The 16,131-nt window shown below is 42.9% G+C and overlaps 1 protein-coding gene across 1 annotated transcript in view; it reads right to left on the bottom strand.

The window, feature by feature from the left end:
- The window catches only part of DNAH14 (dynein axonemal heavy chain 14), a gene marked incomplete at its 5' end in the record, with an annotated part of 313,251 nt that overhangs the window by 211,275 nt on the left and 85,845 nt on the right, over positions 1–16,131 (bottom strand). The window contains 7 exon segments of the mRNA XM_090036082.1: positions 2,264–2,332; positions 4,007–4,152; positions 4,746–4,799; positions 6,195–6,426; positions 13,885–14,135; positions 14,803–14,890; positions 15,885–15,959. Of these exon segments, the coding sequence (XP_089892208.1) occupies positions 2,264–2,332; positions 4,007–4,152; positions 4,746–4,799; positions 6,195–6,426; positions 13,885–14,135; positions 14,803–14,890; positions 15,885–15,959 (915 nt within the window).

The raw sequence follows: 16,131 nt of genomic DNA on the forward strand, positions 1-16,131 counted from the left end.
TGGTGCTGCCAATGGCCCCAGGTGGCAGACACAGTCTCCTATGAGCCATCAGGTAAGTTGGGGCCTGCACCCCCAGGAGGAGTCCAGTAGAGGCTCCACAGCCCTCCCAGGGGGTGTGGGTGAGCCCCCAATCTGCCTACTGGATGACAGGAGGCTGGTTCTGCCACCTGGGGCCAGCAGCAGCAGCAATCTTCCCAGCACTGGGTACGGGCTGCTCCCAGCACCAGTCCCAGGTGGCAGCAACAGCCTCCTGTCATCCAGCAGCCACACAGGGGGCCCACACCCTCAGCAGGAGTCTGGGGCAGCCCCCACAGCCCTCCCAGGGGAATGGGCAAGCCCCCAATCTGCCTGCTGGATGACAGGAGGCTGGTGCTGCTGGCTGGAACCTTAGCGCAGCCCATGCTGGGAAGATGGGTCTTGCTGCTGGCCCCAGTCAGCAGCAGCAGCCTTTTGTCACCTGGCAGGCAGACCCAGGAGGGCTGCGGAGGCTCTGCTGGACTCCCCTGGGGGGTGTGGGCCCCTGATCTGCCTGCTGGATCACAGGACATTGGACTGCTCCCCAGTTCCTGCTTATCAACAGCTTGAGGTGCAGTTTCCTAGAAAACTGTGTACCAACTCCTTGAAACTCGACAGGATTCATGCCCTCAGAAGGTGCTACCATTCCTGCAAGATTCATCTGAACCAGGCAAGAAATGACAAAGTTATAGGCTGTTTCGTGCTTCCCCATTATAGCCTATGGGCAAAACATTGAAACAGTGTTGAAACAGCAAAACAGTTTCAACTAAATGAAATGGAACAATGCTTTGGAAATGAAATGAAACTCAAAACAAAATGCTGTTCCATCAAAGTGTTGAAATGGAAGTTGAAGCAGGATACTGCTGTTTCGCACAGCCCTAATTTTTATAGTATATTATAAACTTTCCTACTTCACTTTGGTGGAATAAGCCTGATAGGCTGCTTGGCAAGAATTATGTTTTATGGAAGGATTTGAATAAAAAAAGTAAGTAGTTGATGCAAAACAACATGCAAGGAATTTCAAGATTAGGAACATTTTGGAAAGAGAAATAAAGTGAGTGAAGAATACAAAAAGAATAATCAGGCAGTTGATTTGAAGACAGCAAGAAATGAGAGGGAAGGCAAGAAGAAATAAGACTGAAGATGTACAGAAGCAGAGCACTGAAGTTGAGGATAAGTAACTCATATCTGAGGTAAAACTGCACCTGAAGGAAGTTAGAGGAGAATCTCATAGCTAACAGATTGTCATTGGCAGCAGTGACATGTATACACTTCAAAGATCTAATGGAATAACTTGGCAAGGCCTTAAGATGAGATTTTAGTAACTGACCCAAATAATTATCAAAGCATAAATGAAGGTTCAAGAATGATAAAGAAAATATAGACTTCTATAAGGGTGCCTGCAGACATGCAGGGAAGCTGCTTCGGCACACTGTAATTACAGTGTGTTGGAGCAGACTCCGTCAATTGAGTCAACTGGAGCGTGGTAATTAGCACACCTCCAGCAGTCTGCACATCTCATGTATCAGCATCCTTGTACTTAAAATGGTGGCAGGGGAGCTAACTAAAAAACTCATTCAGTAAGCTTAATTAAATACATGAGACATGAGACATTGCAGGCACTTTAATTACAGCGGCTCTCAGAGCCGCTCTGATTAAATTGCCCACCCCCATTCCTGGAGCATGTGTAAAAATTGCCTCAATATTTGTTTTATAAAGGAATAACCAACAAGGTTTAATACCTGAGCGATACGTTGAGCGAAACAGAGAACATGAATCCAGCTCTATGGTTATAAGCCTATAAGAGGTGGAAGGTAGACTTTTTTTTATGATTAAAAAGAGAAATAAGAAAGGAGAAATTTATCAAAGGTACCCAGATATATTGAGCAAGAGAAGATATATAGGATGCATTTTTATAAGTAAGAATACGATATAGAAAAATACTATTTTTCTTCATTTTGTGCTAAACGGTAAACAAACAAGCTGAACCTTTGGGATACATTTAAAAATACCTGAGACAGGGTAGACATTACCATTGTTTAGGGGAAATACTGTCTTACTCCTTTTGAGTCTTGGAACAACATGCAGAGGAAGGAATGCATAACTGTAGTTTTTATACAGACAATTACTATAATCTAGAAGACATTTATGTAAAAATTCATTAGTAAGATGTTTACATGAGGCACCAGGGAGGAAAATAGGAAGTTTATGCTTCTGCATTCTTTAAGAAGACTATAGTATCACTTACCCCTGATTCATAGTGATAAAGATTCCACATGTTGTATTGATACGGATTTCTTTTCCTTCCAATACAAACCTATTAAATAAAATGTATTATTCATCATTTAGAAAAAAGATAAATGTTTCTTCAAACAAATTGGATAATAATGTAATGTGTTTCAATGCTAATGTTAAAAATATAAATAAATAACAAATAAATAAATGCACCAAAATCATCAGGGTAAAACAAAGATAAAGTAATGAAGGTCAAAATCCTCCAAAATATCCTTCCAGGAAAGACTGGTAAGGGTCAGATTCTAGCATGGAAAAAAAGGAAACGTGCATCTGTTACTGATGTCAATGGCTATAGTAACTAGTGATGCTTCTGCACTCACACACACAAGCCACATAATACTTTTGGTCAGTATAACTGCACAGCCAAGGACTTGCTCACTCCCTGAATATCTCTCTACCCATGTGATCTAAACATCCCCTTCCATGCTACTACAGAAAAGACTATCACCAAGCACTGCTATGCTGAGGATATAAGGTCCTTGTACTGTAAAGGCTTTTCATAGTTTCCTCCTTCCCAATTACACACAGCATAACTAAATGCACTTATGCTATTGTAGAGAAGATTTAGGTTTGTATCCCTTTTGTGGAACACGGGGGAACCCAAAAAGTGGCATTTTGGCTTTTTTTGTGTGCATCTATGCAAGATGTTTACTGTGCAGTTGACTAATGAACTGAGCAGTAAATGTCTCAGCATCTACATGTGCGCTCCTATTAGGGTGCACAAAACTAATAAACTCCACAGCAGGGTAGTACTGGTAGCATGTTTCTTAAAACAGGTACTACCCTGCTGCAGAGATTTTTGTGAGCAGCAGCCATAGGCAGTGGAAGGCCAGGGCTAAAGGGGCTTATCCCCCTCAAATGTGGAGCAGCAGTGGCAGCGGAGAGGGCCACAGGGCAGCCCAAGAGCAGGCTCTGTGCAACTGAAGCAGGCGGGGAGGGGCGCACACAGACACGCAGCTGCAGCCTGGCTATGTGTAGAGCACAGCCCACTACAGCAGGTAAGCCTGTCGTGGGGGGGGGCAGACCAAGGCCCCCACAGCGAGGGAGGGAGTGGGGCACAGGCAGGGGCAGGGGCAGGACAGATGATGGAACACTCAAAGCCTAGGCATGTGGAACCCTTTCAGAGCAGCCCTGGGCTAGCAGGCTGACACCCCCCTCCCCCCCAAGTCTCCTGCCAGCTCCGGCTGCTCTGACCAAGCTCCATATGCTCCTCATGAATAAACTCCGGAGCAATAATCTCCAGAGTTTATTTATGCACATTAATCACACACATAGACATGCCCTTTCATGCAACTAAAAGTATGTTTATTACAGTTGATTACCTTTTTCTAACAAACTTTTTCTTAAGAATGCTGATAAGGATTTTTACTTACCAGTACAGTACTGTTCTAGTAGTGCAAGACTTTAATCATTCCACCCCAGCTGTGATAGTCTATATAATAATTTGGTGAAAAAATTGTATCATTGTTTTTAACAAACCAAAAAAAAAAGATGCCCAGCCTCTCCAAGAGAAATTATTCTGAAATCTTACTGTTAACAGTTGCATTTAAAAATATCATAGCTGTTATCACAAGTTCAACCACAGTATGGAAAAGAATTCTAATATAAATTAAAGTACCTCTCTAGACATAAAGCATTCGGTAGGTAGTTGCATAAGGCATTATTGCTTGAAAAAGGAACCAGGAAATACAAATACCTGACTATGTGGCTATCTTTCGCTGCCTTGATTGTCTGAAGCTGTGAAGCAATTACAGAAAGAACCTCCATATCTATTCGATTGAATTCATCAAAACAACACCACGATCCAGACTGAACTATTCCACAGAAAAGTTTTCCCATCATCTTTAAAAAAGGTACAGAAATTAGTTTTGTTAGTTAAAACAGTAGAAAAATGTCAGATGACCCTCCCCCCCACCCCCACAAGACTGGCCTTTGAAAATCTGCCATGTTCTTTAAGCACGAGAGAGAGTATGAGAGCATGTGAGAGAGAAATGATCTGATTGCAGGGAATAGGAAGGTAGAGAGAGAGAGACTGTTCTCCAATTCTTATCTAAATCAATCTGGATCCAAAACTGAATGCTTATATCTAAATATAACTCTTTTCACTTTCTCTTAGACAGATTAAATGTACTATTTCCATAATTAAGAATAGTTTTTAACACAGAAATTAATATATTTATGGTATAGATCTAAGAGAAAAATATTTCTTTTGAAGATGGGATGCAGTTCCAGGAAAATCAGATATGGTTCATAGAAAAGTTATAAATTAGTATTTATATATTCTCGTTGGTAATTTGTAACACCATTCTGCTGATTAGTTAAAAACCTGAAAGACCTAATGCAACTGGCAGTCATGTTTCAAAGAATTATGTTTATTCTGCTCTACAGTATTGACCTGTTACAAAATTTGACATGAAGAACATATTATGCCTTACCTTATAATCCAAACCTTCAAAACAGTTAAAAACCACACAGAATTTTCCTAAGGCCTAAGGAAAAGAATAATGTTTTAGAGTAGATATAGCATATTTCTTAAAACATTAAGATAAGCAAATATAAATGAGTTTGTCCAGAGAGATATAAGAACTGTTGAAAGCACATCTTAGAAAAGTTATTTCCAATGAACAATTCTTTATGAAGTACTTTAAAAAAATAAGTAATTCCATTTTACTTCAGGTCTGATTCACCATTTATATTTTCAAATAAACACTCTTTACGATATTAAGGTAAGTTTCTACAAACTTTTGAAAGCCGATCCCCTCTTTAGGAAATGAAGCCATCCCTTTCCCTCTGGAACCCTATGTTAAAAGCTTCTTCATCTTCAACATTTCTTTCCTAGTAGCTTTTAGAGTAGAACGATATCGTATACCTTGGGGAATATTGGAATAAATGTTGTAGATCAACAGAGTGCAGTATTTCTTCTTCCTTCGTGTTATTAAAGTCATTGCCACCGGATGTTGTGGAATCTGACCTTTTAGCCAAATTCAAAAAGGGACTGGACAAATTCTTAGAGGAAAGATGCATCAGCAGCTATTGAGCATGGGAATTAGGGATACATGGCACATCTACACAAGGTGCTTTACTCAAGATTAGAGCAAATTACTGTGCAGTAAGTATCACCATCCACACATGCAGACACTTACTGCACAGTAATTTGCTCTAATTTCGAGTAAACTTGCTACCTGTAAATACAAGTAGCAAATTTCTTCAGGAGTAATTACTGTGAAGTATGGCACATGTAGACGGCTGATCGCAGTCATGGGGCTGGCACTGGGAGATTCCCGTCTCTCAGAGTCCCTCGCACTTGCAGGGTAAGTATCTCCCAGCACCGGCCTCATGACCATGGAGCTGGTGCTGAAAGATAAGAATTTCTCTGATAAGAAGATTCAGAAGGCTCCAGAGCTGCTTGAAAGTAGGGACTCTCTCTGAGCATAGCCTTTGCTAACAGGTAGTGGAGTTCACAGAGCTACCAGCACATGCAGAGGTCTGCTGAAGTGCTGGTGAGCTCTGAAAAAAACCCAGCAAGTTAGAGCCTTAATATGTCAGTAATCCCCCACCTCAGATAACAGAAAGAAGTGTCAAAAAACCTCAAGGTCATCTCCACAAGGCAAATAAAAATTGAAGTTATACAAAATGGTTAGGAGAAGCTGAAACCCCAACCTATGCTAGTGCTGAAAGTAAAAAATATGGTACTTGAACTGAAGGGTGAGGCTTAGTCCAGGAGCCTTCAACAATGCTAGTCCACTTCCAAATTTTAAAAGTGTAACGTATTATTATCAGAAAGGATGATATGGAATAGAAAAATGATTGGCTACAAGTTTTCCAGAATGAAATTAAATCACAGACCTAGTTATTTCTCTGTCATATCAATATATTGTACTTACTTTTGATAGATCTTTGACAGTCTCTGTTTTTCCTGTGCCAGCTGGACCAGCAGGACAACCTCCAAGATTCAAGTGCAGTGCTCCAGTAAGAGTTAACCAGCATCGGTCAGTGAGGGGCGTAATAACCAACCGAGAAGAACAGCCCAAGTACTCGTAGCCATAAACAAAGGAGGCATTACCTTGAACTACCCTACATGTGGTATTTATTTCACTCCATTCATAACGCAATTGCCTGAAATAATATTTTTGCATCAGAATCTTGGAAAGAGTTGACTATATCTAACAAACTGCAAAGGAAAGAATATTATATCTATTCAGTACATGAAAAAATATGATTCTTTAACTGTAGGCAAAAATAGAGCTGAAAGTGCAGTAACAGTCCAACCAAAAGAGAATAACCAGAAATAGGAGAAAATTAAGACAGCAAAACCAATGATGACAGCAAAACTAAAATTAATGACAGCAAAACCTTATATTCAAATTAAGGCATCACAATACTGAATACATGAAGACAGTTCTGTCCGGCATCAAGATACCCATGAACGCAAATATTTAATCCCAGTTCTACTGCTGAAAACCATACATGCTGAATAAGACAAACCACAACACTACTGCTAATAATATGAATTTTACACTGGACACATCCCCCTCCATGGCCACTTTTAATTAACCATTTTGTATGGATGTTCAGACATTAGGTCATTATCAAATGATTTACTAATATCCATGACTTCTGTACATTTATTCTGCAATACCATTATATAAAAAAAAAAATCCAAGTTGGTTCAGCAGCCAAATGAATTGTCCAAAAATCATGGGTGAAAGAAGTAATAACTTGTTGACATTGCACAGAAAAGAAAAGGGTTCTATATCAGAAGTTTCCATCCTGTGCTTTAACAAGCAAAACAAAACAACACCCCTACCAGTATCTTTGGTTTCCTACAGATACTCATCTCCAGTAGAGGATGGCACCATATAACTTTTTAAAAGGACTGCACTATTCAAATATGACACCTTGCTCTACCCTGTAAAAACACAGTAAAATATAGTACCAAGAATTACACTGTTTTATTCCTTTATTTGTATTACTTATGTTGACCTGACATACATTTTCCCTGACAACCAGAGAATTAAAAAACAAGGGGGGCATTACTGTGCATTAAGTTTAGTACTTGTATAACCAAGTACTAAATCAATGTACAATATCAGTAGTGCTGGCACACGGGGTTTTCAAAGACGCTAACTATGTAGTAGCGTAATACTACTGCACAGTAGCGTATTAGCATGAGTTTTACCCAGCACATAACTGCACAGTGTTATTAGGCTACTGCACAGTTAGCATTTCATGTAGATGCACCCATGGTGTGCAAGTGAAAAATGAAGTATGTTTTCCTGAAACATAAATATTACACACAACAGTTCAGAATGGGATTTGAAGGGATATACAAATAAGGCATAGGGGGGCCAAGTACTGAACAAGAGGAAATAAGATATTAGATAGATGCTCATTCTTATGTGGACTCAGGGAGGGGTGGTCATGAAAGACTATATAAAAAACCAGGGGTGGTCAACCCCTGGCCTGAGGGCTAGATCTGGCCTGCAGCACCATGTCATCCATGCCATGAAGCTCCCCACTGGCACCGCTCCCTGCTGCCAAATTTCCGGACCTCTGGGGAGCCCCAGGGCCCTGCATGCTGGATTGGGCACCCTGCATGTTGGATTCATCCCAGCATACAGGCTGGGTTAGGGTGGTGCCAAGGCTGCAAGGCCCAATCCTGGCACATGTGGGGCTGGGAGGGCAGTTCTGGGCCTGAATCCTGGTGCATGGGGGCATGAGGGGACAGTGTCGGCCCCCCCAGGGACCAATTCTGGTATGCGGGGACAGAAGGAAGCAGTGCCAGGCCTCATCAGGGACCAGTTCTAGCATGCTGGGGTGGAGAGGAGTGGTACCAGCCCCCCAGGAACCTTTCCGGGGGGGGCTGGGGGGGTGGATGGTTCCAGGCCTCCAGAGACCAATCCCAGCATGCAGGGGTAAGGGGGTGGCGCCAGGCCCCAAGGCCACTCCCAGGCCCTGATCCTGGCACGTGAGGCTTAATTTGCCCTGTGGACTGGCTCTGTGCCACTCATCTTGCAAAACCAAAGAAGTGATTCTTCTGCTCTACTCAGCATTGGTGACACCGCAGATGGAGTACTGCATCCAGTTCTGGATGCTGCACTTCAACAAGGACATGAAAATGCTTGAGAAAGTCCAGAAAAGGGCCACCCATATGATCAGAGACTTGCACAGCAAACCATATGAGGACAGGGTCCTGGGACTTTTCAGCCTGAAGAAGAGAAGGCTGAGAGGGAACTTCATAGCAGCTTACTGCTACATCGGGGCATACATCAAGGGCTCGGTGAACAACTGTTTACCAGGGCACCCTTGGGGAAAACCAGGAGCAATGGTCACAAAGTCCTGGAAGACTGTTTCAGCCTTAATATTAGGAAAAACTTCTTCACAGCTAGGCCAGACTATAAAATAAGCTCCCTCCAGAGGTGGTGCAATCACCAACCCTGGAAATCTTCAAGAGGAGACTAGACAGTCATCTTGCTGGGGTCTCCTGACCCCTGGTTATCTTTCCTGGTTGGTGCAGGGGGCTGGATCTTATGATCTTCCAAGGTCCCTTCTGGCCTTATAATCTATGAGTCTACAGTCTATGAGTGCATGCCACTTAAGAGTCTAATCCTTGAGCAACAGTCCTGTTCACAGAAGTTGCAGGTCCTTCCACAGGGCAGAGTTGCCTGCAGGCTGGGATTTCTCTCCTTTTCCTGCACCATATCTTTTCTGCTTTGAGGGCAAGACGCTTTACCTCAAAATGGTCTGCCACTTGGTTGAGGTTGTGGCACCATGGGATCAGTTGGCAGCCATCTCCTCCCAACTTTTGATGTTGGCATCTGTTTTCTTAAGGTATGCCTTAAATGTGTCCTTGTAGCATTTCCCTAGGCTGTTTCTAACCAGGGAATAGAGCATATCTCAGATTCTCAATTTCTTCTCAAGAGCAGAAACCCAGAATAAATAGGATTCCAAGGAGAGAATGGTTGGCAGGGTACAGAATATGCATATGAATAATACATCTTGAAAAACTCCAGTTACTATATACATAAGTAACTTCTTTTTCCTGTTTTGAGTGATTGGCCATATGCATATTGCAAAGTAGTTCCAATTTTACATGGGGCAAAATCTCAGAGTCCTAGGAGGACCATGAATGTAAGACTGCCTTTCCAGACCCTGGATGTCAGGAGGGATGCTGTAAAAGTCCTTGCCCTTGCTGTGCAGTCATTCTTGAACAGCCTCCTCACTTTGCTGTCACAAAAGTGTCACCCTTAAAGTCTGTTCTTCATCCTCTGGGCCGTAAGGAGATTGGGCTGAACAGTCCATCCAAACAACAAGACTGTCTCTTAGTATACAAGCTGGTGAGCAGGCAAGTTTTGTCACAAAGAAGTAGCATCTTGGACACATCTCTGTTGGGACAGGTTCTTCTCATGCAATATTTCACTGTCTTCAGGGCCCTGACATACATCTCTCAGTTTACTGTGGTCCCCTTTAGGCAAGAAGTCAGGAGGAACACTGTCCATGTCCATAGCTTGCTTAGGAGGTAAAAATCAGAAGGCATTACTTTCTGACTGACTCCTGTACAACATCGAGACACATGTCTTGGTTCACCGGTGGAAAAAGGCCACTGATGGAAAGGTACAATTCTTTTATGGGGACATAGGCCTGCCAATGATATCTGCCCAGGTGTTCTGAAGACCAGGAACAAAGAATAAGAAGGGGAACACCAGTTCTATAGTCTGCACAGAAGATATGAGGTTGTGGGAAGCCAGATATAGTTTGTAGGGTCGGAAGGGACCTGAGCAGATCATCAAGTCCAACCCCCTGCCATGGCAGGAAAGAGTACTGGGTTCAAACGACCCCAGCAAGATGTTTGTCTAGCCTTGTCTTAAAGACCCCCAAGGTAGGAGCCAGCACCACTTCACTTGGAAGTTGATTCTGGATCCTAGCCGCCCTGATAGTGAAGTAGCACCTCCTGATGTCTAGTCTGAATCTACACTCTGACAGCTTGTGACCATTATTTCTAGTCACTGGTAGCGCTCAGGGGAACAGGGACTCCCTCAATGCCTGCTGGTCCCCTTTGACTAGTTTGTAACAGGCCACTAGATCCCCCCTCAGCCTTCTCTTGTGGAGGCTGAACAGGTTCAGGTCCCTGAGCCTCTCCTCGTAGGGCCTGCCCTGCTCCCCGCTAAGGGGACTGCACAAGGACCACCCCCTTGGGGTGGCTGTGGTGTCCCCTGCTGGCCATATGGTTTCTGCTCCTGCTTCTTCACTCCAGCTCTTAGGTGGAGGGGTGTGGCAGGGAAGTACTCTGGTTTCTCTTCAGATTGCATAAATCTTTAGTTCTTAAGGGAGCTTCCCTTTTCTGTTCCTGCCACACCTTGATGGTACTATTATGGCATTAAGGGAGGCTGCTGCAGGGTAAGCCCTTGTTCACTTTGGCTGCTGGCACCCCTTGTACCTGGCTTGCCCCAGTTTCAGACACTAAGTTATGGCCCTCTAGCTCAAAAGAACCTCAGGGTGCCAGTTGCCTTAGGGGCTATATGTGTGGTTTCCTTCCTCCCCTGTAGCCATACTCATGCCTTGCAGATGTTACTTCATGTTCATTGGAAGGAGCCCCCTGACCCAATGCAGCTTTCAGCCTTCAGGCCTTGAATCTCTCTGGGCCTTGGCCTTCCCAACCTTGCCCCTTTTATTCCCACTGTGCCTCTCATCCCAGGTCCGCTGCCTTGGACCTTGGCTCCAGGGCCCCAGACCCATCTTGCACTTGCATTCTCTGGGCCAGCCCTCAGGCCCCAGAGTTCCTGACCCCAGGATGGAATGCCCTCACCATCTCTGCCCTGAGCCACTGGGTACCTGACCCCAGGCCATGCTGCCCTCACTGTCTCCATCCTCAGCCCTCTGGTCCCTGACCTGGGCTGAGCTGTTTGCTGCTGAATGCCCCACAGCTACCCCTCCCTGGTCTCTCCTGTAGCCACAATCTAATCTACCAGTTTCCAGTTTAAACACAACATAAACACAAGCAAGCTGCTTTTAAACTAAACGTCTTCCCCACTTTGAGTCAATATCTCCACAAGCCATACCTCCCTTGGAGCCCTCTCATCCTCGCTCTCTTGGGTGGCTTGGGTGTCAGGCTGCCTTCTGCAGTCCTTCTCTTTTGGGAGTTCCTCCACCTCCAGCATGCACAGCCAAACTGCCCTTGTTGCTCTAAGTACTGCCCCTTCCAGTCATGTGGTTCCTCAACTATCCAAAGGTGTTTCCCCTTTGCTGAATGGCAAGCCCACACTCTCCAGCAGCCCTGAACAACAAGCCTAGCCTACTGTACTTTCCCTTTCAGTGACACAGGGAACTACCCGGTTAGCAGAGAATTAGAGTAACAGTAAGGAAATGGGGATCGTTGCCTTTAAGATGAGCTGCTGGGAGGCTGAAAAAAGCAGGCCCTGGGGATATAACTGGGCTGCAGTGGCAGAATGGGATAGTTTGATCCAGGCAGAGCTGGAGGCAGAAGATCCCTGCTGGGAATTAATGGAAGTAGTGCTAGGAACTGGATGCTGTGAATAAGCCCAAAAGGACTGTGTATGGAGTTTGGGGTGGGAGCCAGAGAGAAGCCAAGGAAAGGCACCCTGGCTAGAACTAACTGGAGGGTGGTGAAGCCCAGTGAAATGGACTGAAGGAGCTGGAGGTGGCAGGAATTTTATGAGCAGGCTGGAAAGGAGAGGCAGAATCAACATAACAAGGCTGAATACTCATCACAGCCTGATCCAAGCTATCTTGCTCTGGCTTAATTAAGGAACTAAATGGAGGGAGCTCAGTCTGCTAGACTGCTGACTGAGGGCCAGAGAGCCCAAAGGACCATAGAGACAAAGCAAAGGTGGCCCAGAGATGTACAGATAGAGACATGTAAAATTTGCTCCTGTCCTAATGGCCTCAGGACTTACTTCCTAAATTTCAATATCATCAAGTCCTGGCAGGTGAGAGGTATGTAGGCATTTTGGGATGAGGGGAGGGCCAACAGAAAAGTATCGATGACCGGGGGCATCAGACTACCTTGAGGTGCTCCAGGACAGTTACACCAGGACCAAGAGAAGGTCCTACTGTGTGATCTGTCAGTGACCCTGAGGGTTTTCATCTTTTCATCCAAATCCTTACAGTGGTAACTGCCTTCCTTTGGAACAATAATATGACATACTTGGATTTCGATGACTGGCTGATAAAAGGCAGGTCTTCCTACTAAGTGGGGGATCTCTACACTACCCTATATTTGTTTTAGACCCTGGGGTTTAAGATAAAAGCTTAGAAGTCAAATGTACTGCCAGTAGTGACTGGAGTTTGTTAGGGCCACTCTGGATTCCTGGATCCCCAGGTCTGATGAGAGGTACTTCATACCTAAAAGCTTATCTGTATGTCTGTGTCTAAAAGCTTATCTATATGTGGTTTCAATAAAAGATATCACCCAAAAATGTTTGCCTCTTGCATCTAACAGAGTGGCTGGATGACTGCTACCCTGTTTGGGGATAAGAAAGATACAAAGTTGGGTTTGCAGTTCTGATAAGTCCTTGTTAGGAGCTGATGATGATGACAGAACAGTATTGAAGGCTAAAGAATTCGAGTAATCTCAGCCTTGAGACCAAGAGCAGGATATCAGAGTCTCTGGGTGGATGACCCATAGCCCTGTATTAGAAAGAGAGGTGAGAAAAGATGGAAGACAGTCTTCATGAACATCTGTAGGATTGATCAGAGACCTGGTCATTGCCATAATCATTGCTGGAGTTAGATTCTAAAGGCAACTCATTGGGCAACTGACTATGCACTGCCTCATGCTTTGGTCTCAATGTCAGTGACATTGAGACCAAAGGCTGGTTTCCATCTGGTATGATGCTATGGCTATGAAGCCAATGGTAAAGCCTACAAACAGAGTTTAATGCCCCAAACCTCCATTTTGTAAGGACAGCAGAAATGCTCTGTATTGAGTCAGGATACCAAGGAAGCAAGTCGGAGGTACAAAGTATGATAGACATATATGCACCACCTGGATACTGCTAAGGCAAAGTAGTGTCTGAGCTGAATGCAGAACATGCATCAAGATGCCAGGCTGCTTTGGTTTAGTCCATAACACTCTTTTTGACAAATAAAACCACAATTGCCTTGTATGTACTATAGAAGAACATCCACAAAGATGAGTGTGGTCTCCTCCAGTGACTGCTGCCCTATTTGGGGATGACTGCTCACTGGACTGTATATTTGGGCAGTCACTCAAAAAATAATCTTAGGTTCCATTCCATGGCTCTAAAGGAGATTGTACTTGACTCCTGCCCCATTCCAACCATCCTGTTCCTGTACCTTTTCCTGCACTTGCCTCTTTCCCACTCTTGGTTCCTCATCCTAACCTCGTTTTCCTTGCCTAGCCAGCCCTACTTCTACAATTCAATTTTCATCCCAGCCTGGGTAGATATGCTGTATGCAGTACCATATGCTTAAAGTTTGGCAAAGTTAAAAAAAAAAAAATCACTGGAACAATCTCGTAATAGGAAATGTCTGGCAGCCTTTATAACAGATAGTGCTACTATTCAGGGCTATAATACTTTAAAACAACTGTACCTTGTCCATTCAAAATCATCCAGTTTGAAGATTTGTTTCTCCATCAGACTACATAATATGTCTCTACAGTGGATGTACAGAGTAAGAAATGCTTCCAGTGTGGTTTGCTTGTGAAGTGGCAGAATGTCAGACACCATCTCGGCAAGCTGCTTAAGACAATGCACTAATTTGTCATGAACACCCATGCATTCCTTTTTTTGGTCAGAACTCTGGAAGCTTCTTGTACAATCTTTATTAAACATGATCTGACTCTAAAAAAAAGCAGAATTATCCTAGTAGCATTAATTACAGTTTCCTTTATTACTGATAGCTCCTTTTTGAACAAATGGGCAAAAAAAAAAGACATTACAGCATGTATAAACAAGCCTTTCACAATGTAAGTAAGCTTCTCAAATGCTAAAGATTGTATTGATCTTAACCTTCCCCCCATATTCTTCTGTATTTTTTTTTAGATTTTTGAGTTCAGAAATTAGATTAATGTTTTTCACATTCTTAAATGTTACTTATATAAAATCATCATGAATCAACAATGTTTCTCTTGGGTATACAGCGAACCTCTGTCACAGCCCTCAAAATACTTTCTACCTACTTTAAGTCTATTAAATTTGAGGTCCAGTGTCAAAACTACCTTCTCTTTCATCTTATCTGCTGAACACAAAATGGTCCCTCCTCCAGAGAACTGTTAAAATGTTCCAGACTGTAGGAACAGTATTCAACTACAGAAATTAAAAGACGTAAATCAATGAATCATATTTTCATCGACCTGTCAAGCATTTTACAAAGAAGTTTAGCAAAACACCTCTATATAGCATTACGAACAAGTTTGAAATATTAAAAACAATTTTTCAATGAATAAAAATTCTAAAGTGAAACGGTAATGTTATTTTCAGGTTTGAATGAGTTGTCAACAATACTTACCACAAGGAGTACCACTTGTCCTGGATGAGTCAGAAACCACTGTTTAAATTTCACTTTATTCCATTCTATGATTCCAAGGTTTACAAATCTACAAATATATCATGCCATCAGCATAAATTAAGTGATCAATCACAAAATGCCCTTCACCAGTTATGAGGCTGCTATGTGCCAAGGTTTTGAATCGCATTAAAGAATCCCTAGCTAATGTGGGGAGTATTTAAAACAAACAAATTTTGCTGTTCTGAGTATTTTTTGTGCTATACCAGATCACTGGGGCTCAACATGGCTAATGCTCGCCAACCTTAATGCCATTTACAGATACTTAGAACCATATATCCGGTACTCTTCATCTTGTAGAAACAAGCCCTTAAGAGATGTTTCTGCGGTCTAACATTTTGTCCATGAAACAAATTGCATGATCTCTGCAAAACATTAGTCAAATGGGACTAATGGCATTCCAGAGAATAAAAGCATTCAGAATGCAAAAAACAAAATCACAGCACTTCATCCATGCCTGTTACTGGTGCTATATTATACCAATCTATTACTACTTTTACTCCCTCCACCCCTGGAATCTCCCCTACTGCCTTAGTAAAGATCGTTCTCGGTCTAATCACAAAAGTTCAGACAGTGCTTTGAAGAGCCAGGGCTAATGAATAACAATCAATCATTCAAGGTAGCTATCAATCTCAATGCTCTACCTGCCAACAACCTTATGCAACTAGGCCAACTGACAGCTTACATCCTACAACTGCAGTCATGCTCCAGGAGTAGTGGATTAATGCTCAGGTCTCTTGGAAAAGCTAAATCTAGTAATCTAAAATAACTTCTGAAGACACTTACTTACATGCAACTGCTCCCAAACACAGCCTTAAACTTTGTATTTGATCTGTTCCCTTTTAAGGCTAGATGGCAGTTGATTTTTAAAATGGTTTTAAGATCTTTGGAGGCACAGATTATCTGTACTACAAAGTTCAATAAGATTCCAGTAAAAGAGTCTCTGGGTGCTGCTGCCATAAATATAAACATAACCAAATGCCTGGCATAGCATGTTTATTAGCAAATGAAAAACATATTCTTACCTTTTTACCATATCAAACATACTGCTCTCTACATTTCCTAGCCACTGCTCAACAGGACCTCTGACACGAACACTCCTATAAAAACAGTATTTCAAAAGTTCATTTACTGTCATTACTTATTTTGAAGAGTTACAATAGCATTCCTACAATCTTACTTGAATAACTGGCATAATCATTTCTACTGGACTATACCTTCCCCCAGTTTATTAACTTTACTAACCTGTCCCCAACGCTGGAGACCCTGGAC

The sequence above is a fragment of the Crocodylus siamensis genome, chromosome 1, assembly GCF_052110815.1.
Source record: "Crocodylus siamensis isolate JL-2025a chromosome 1, ASM5211081v1, whole genome shotgun sequence".
Classification (NCBI taxonomy): domain Eukaryota; kingdom Metazoa; phylum Chordata; order Crocodylia; family Crocodylidae; genus Crocodylus; species Crocodylus siamensis.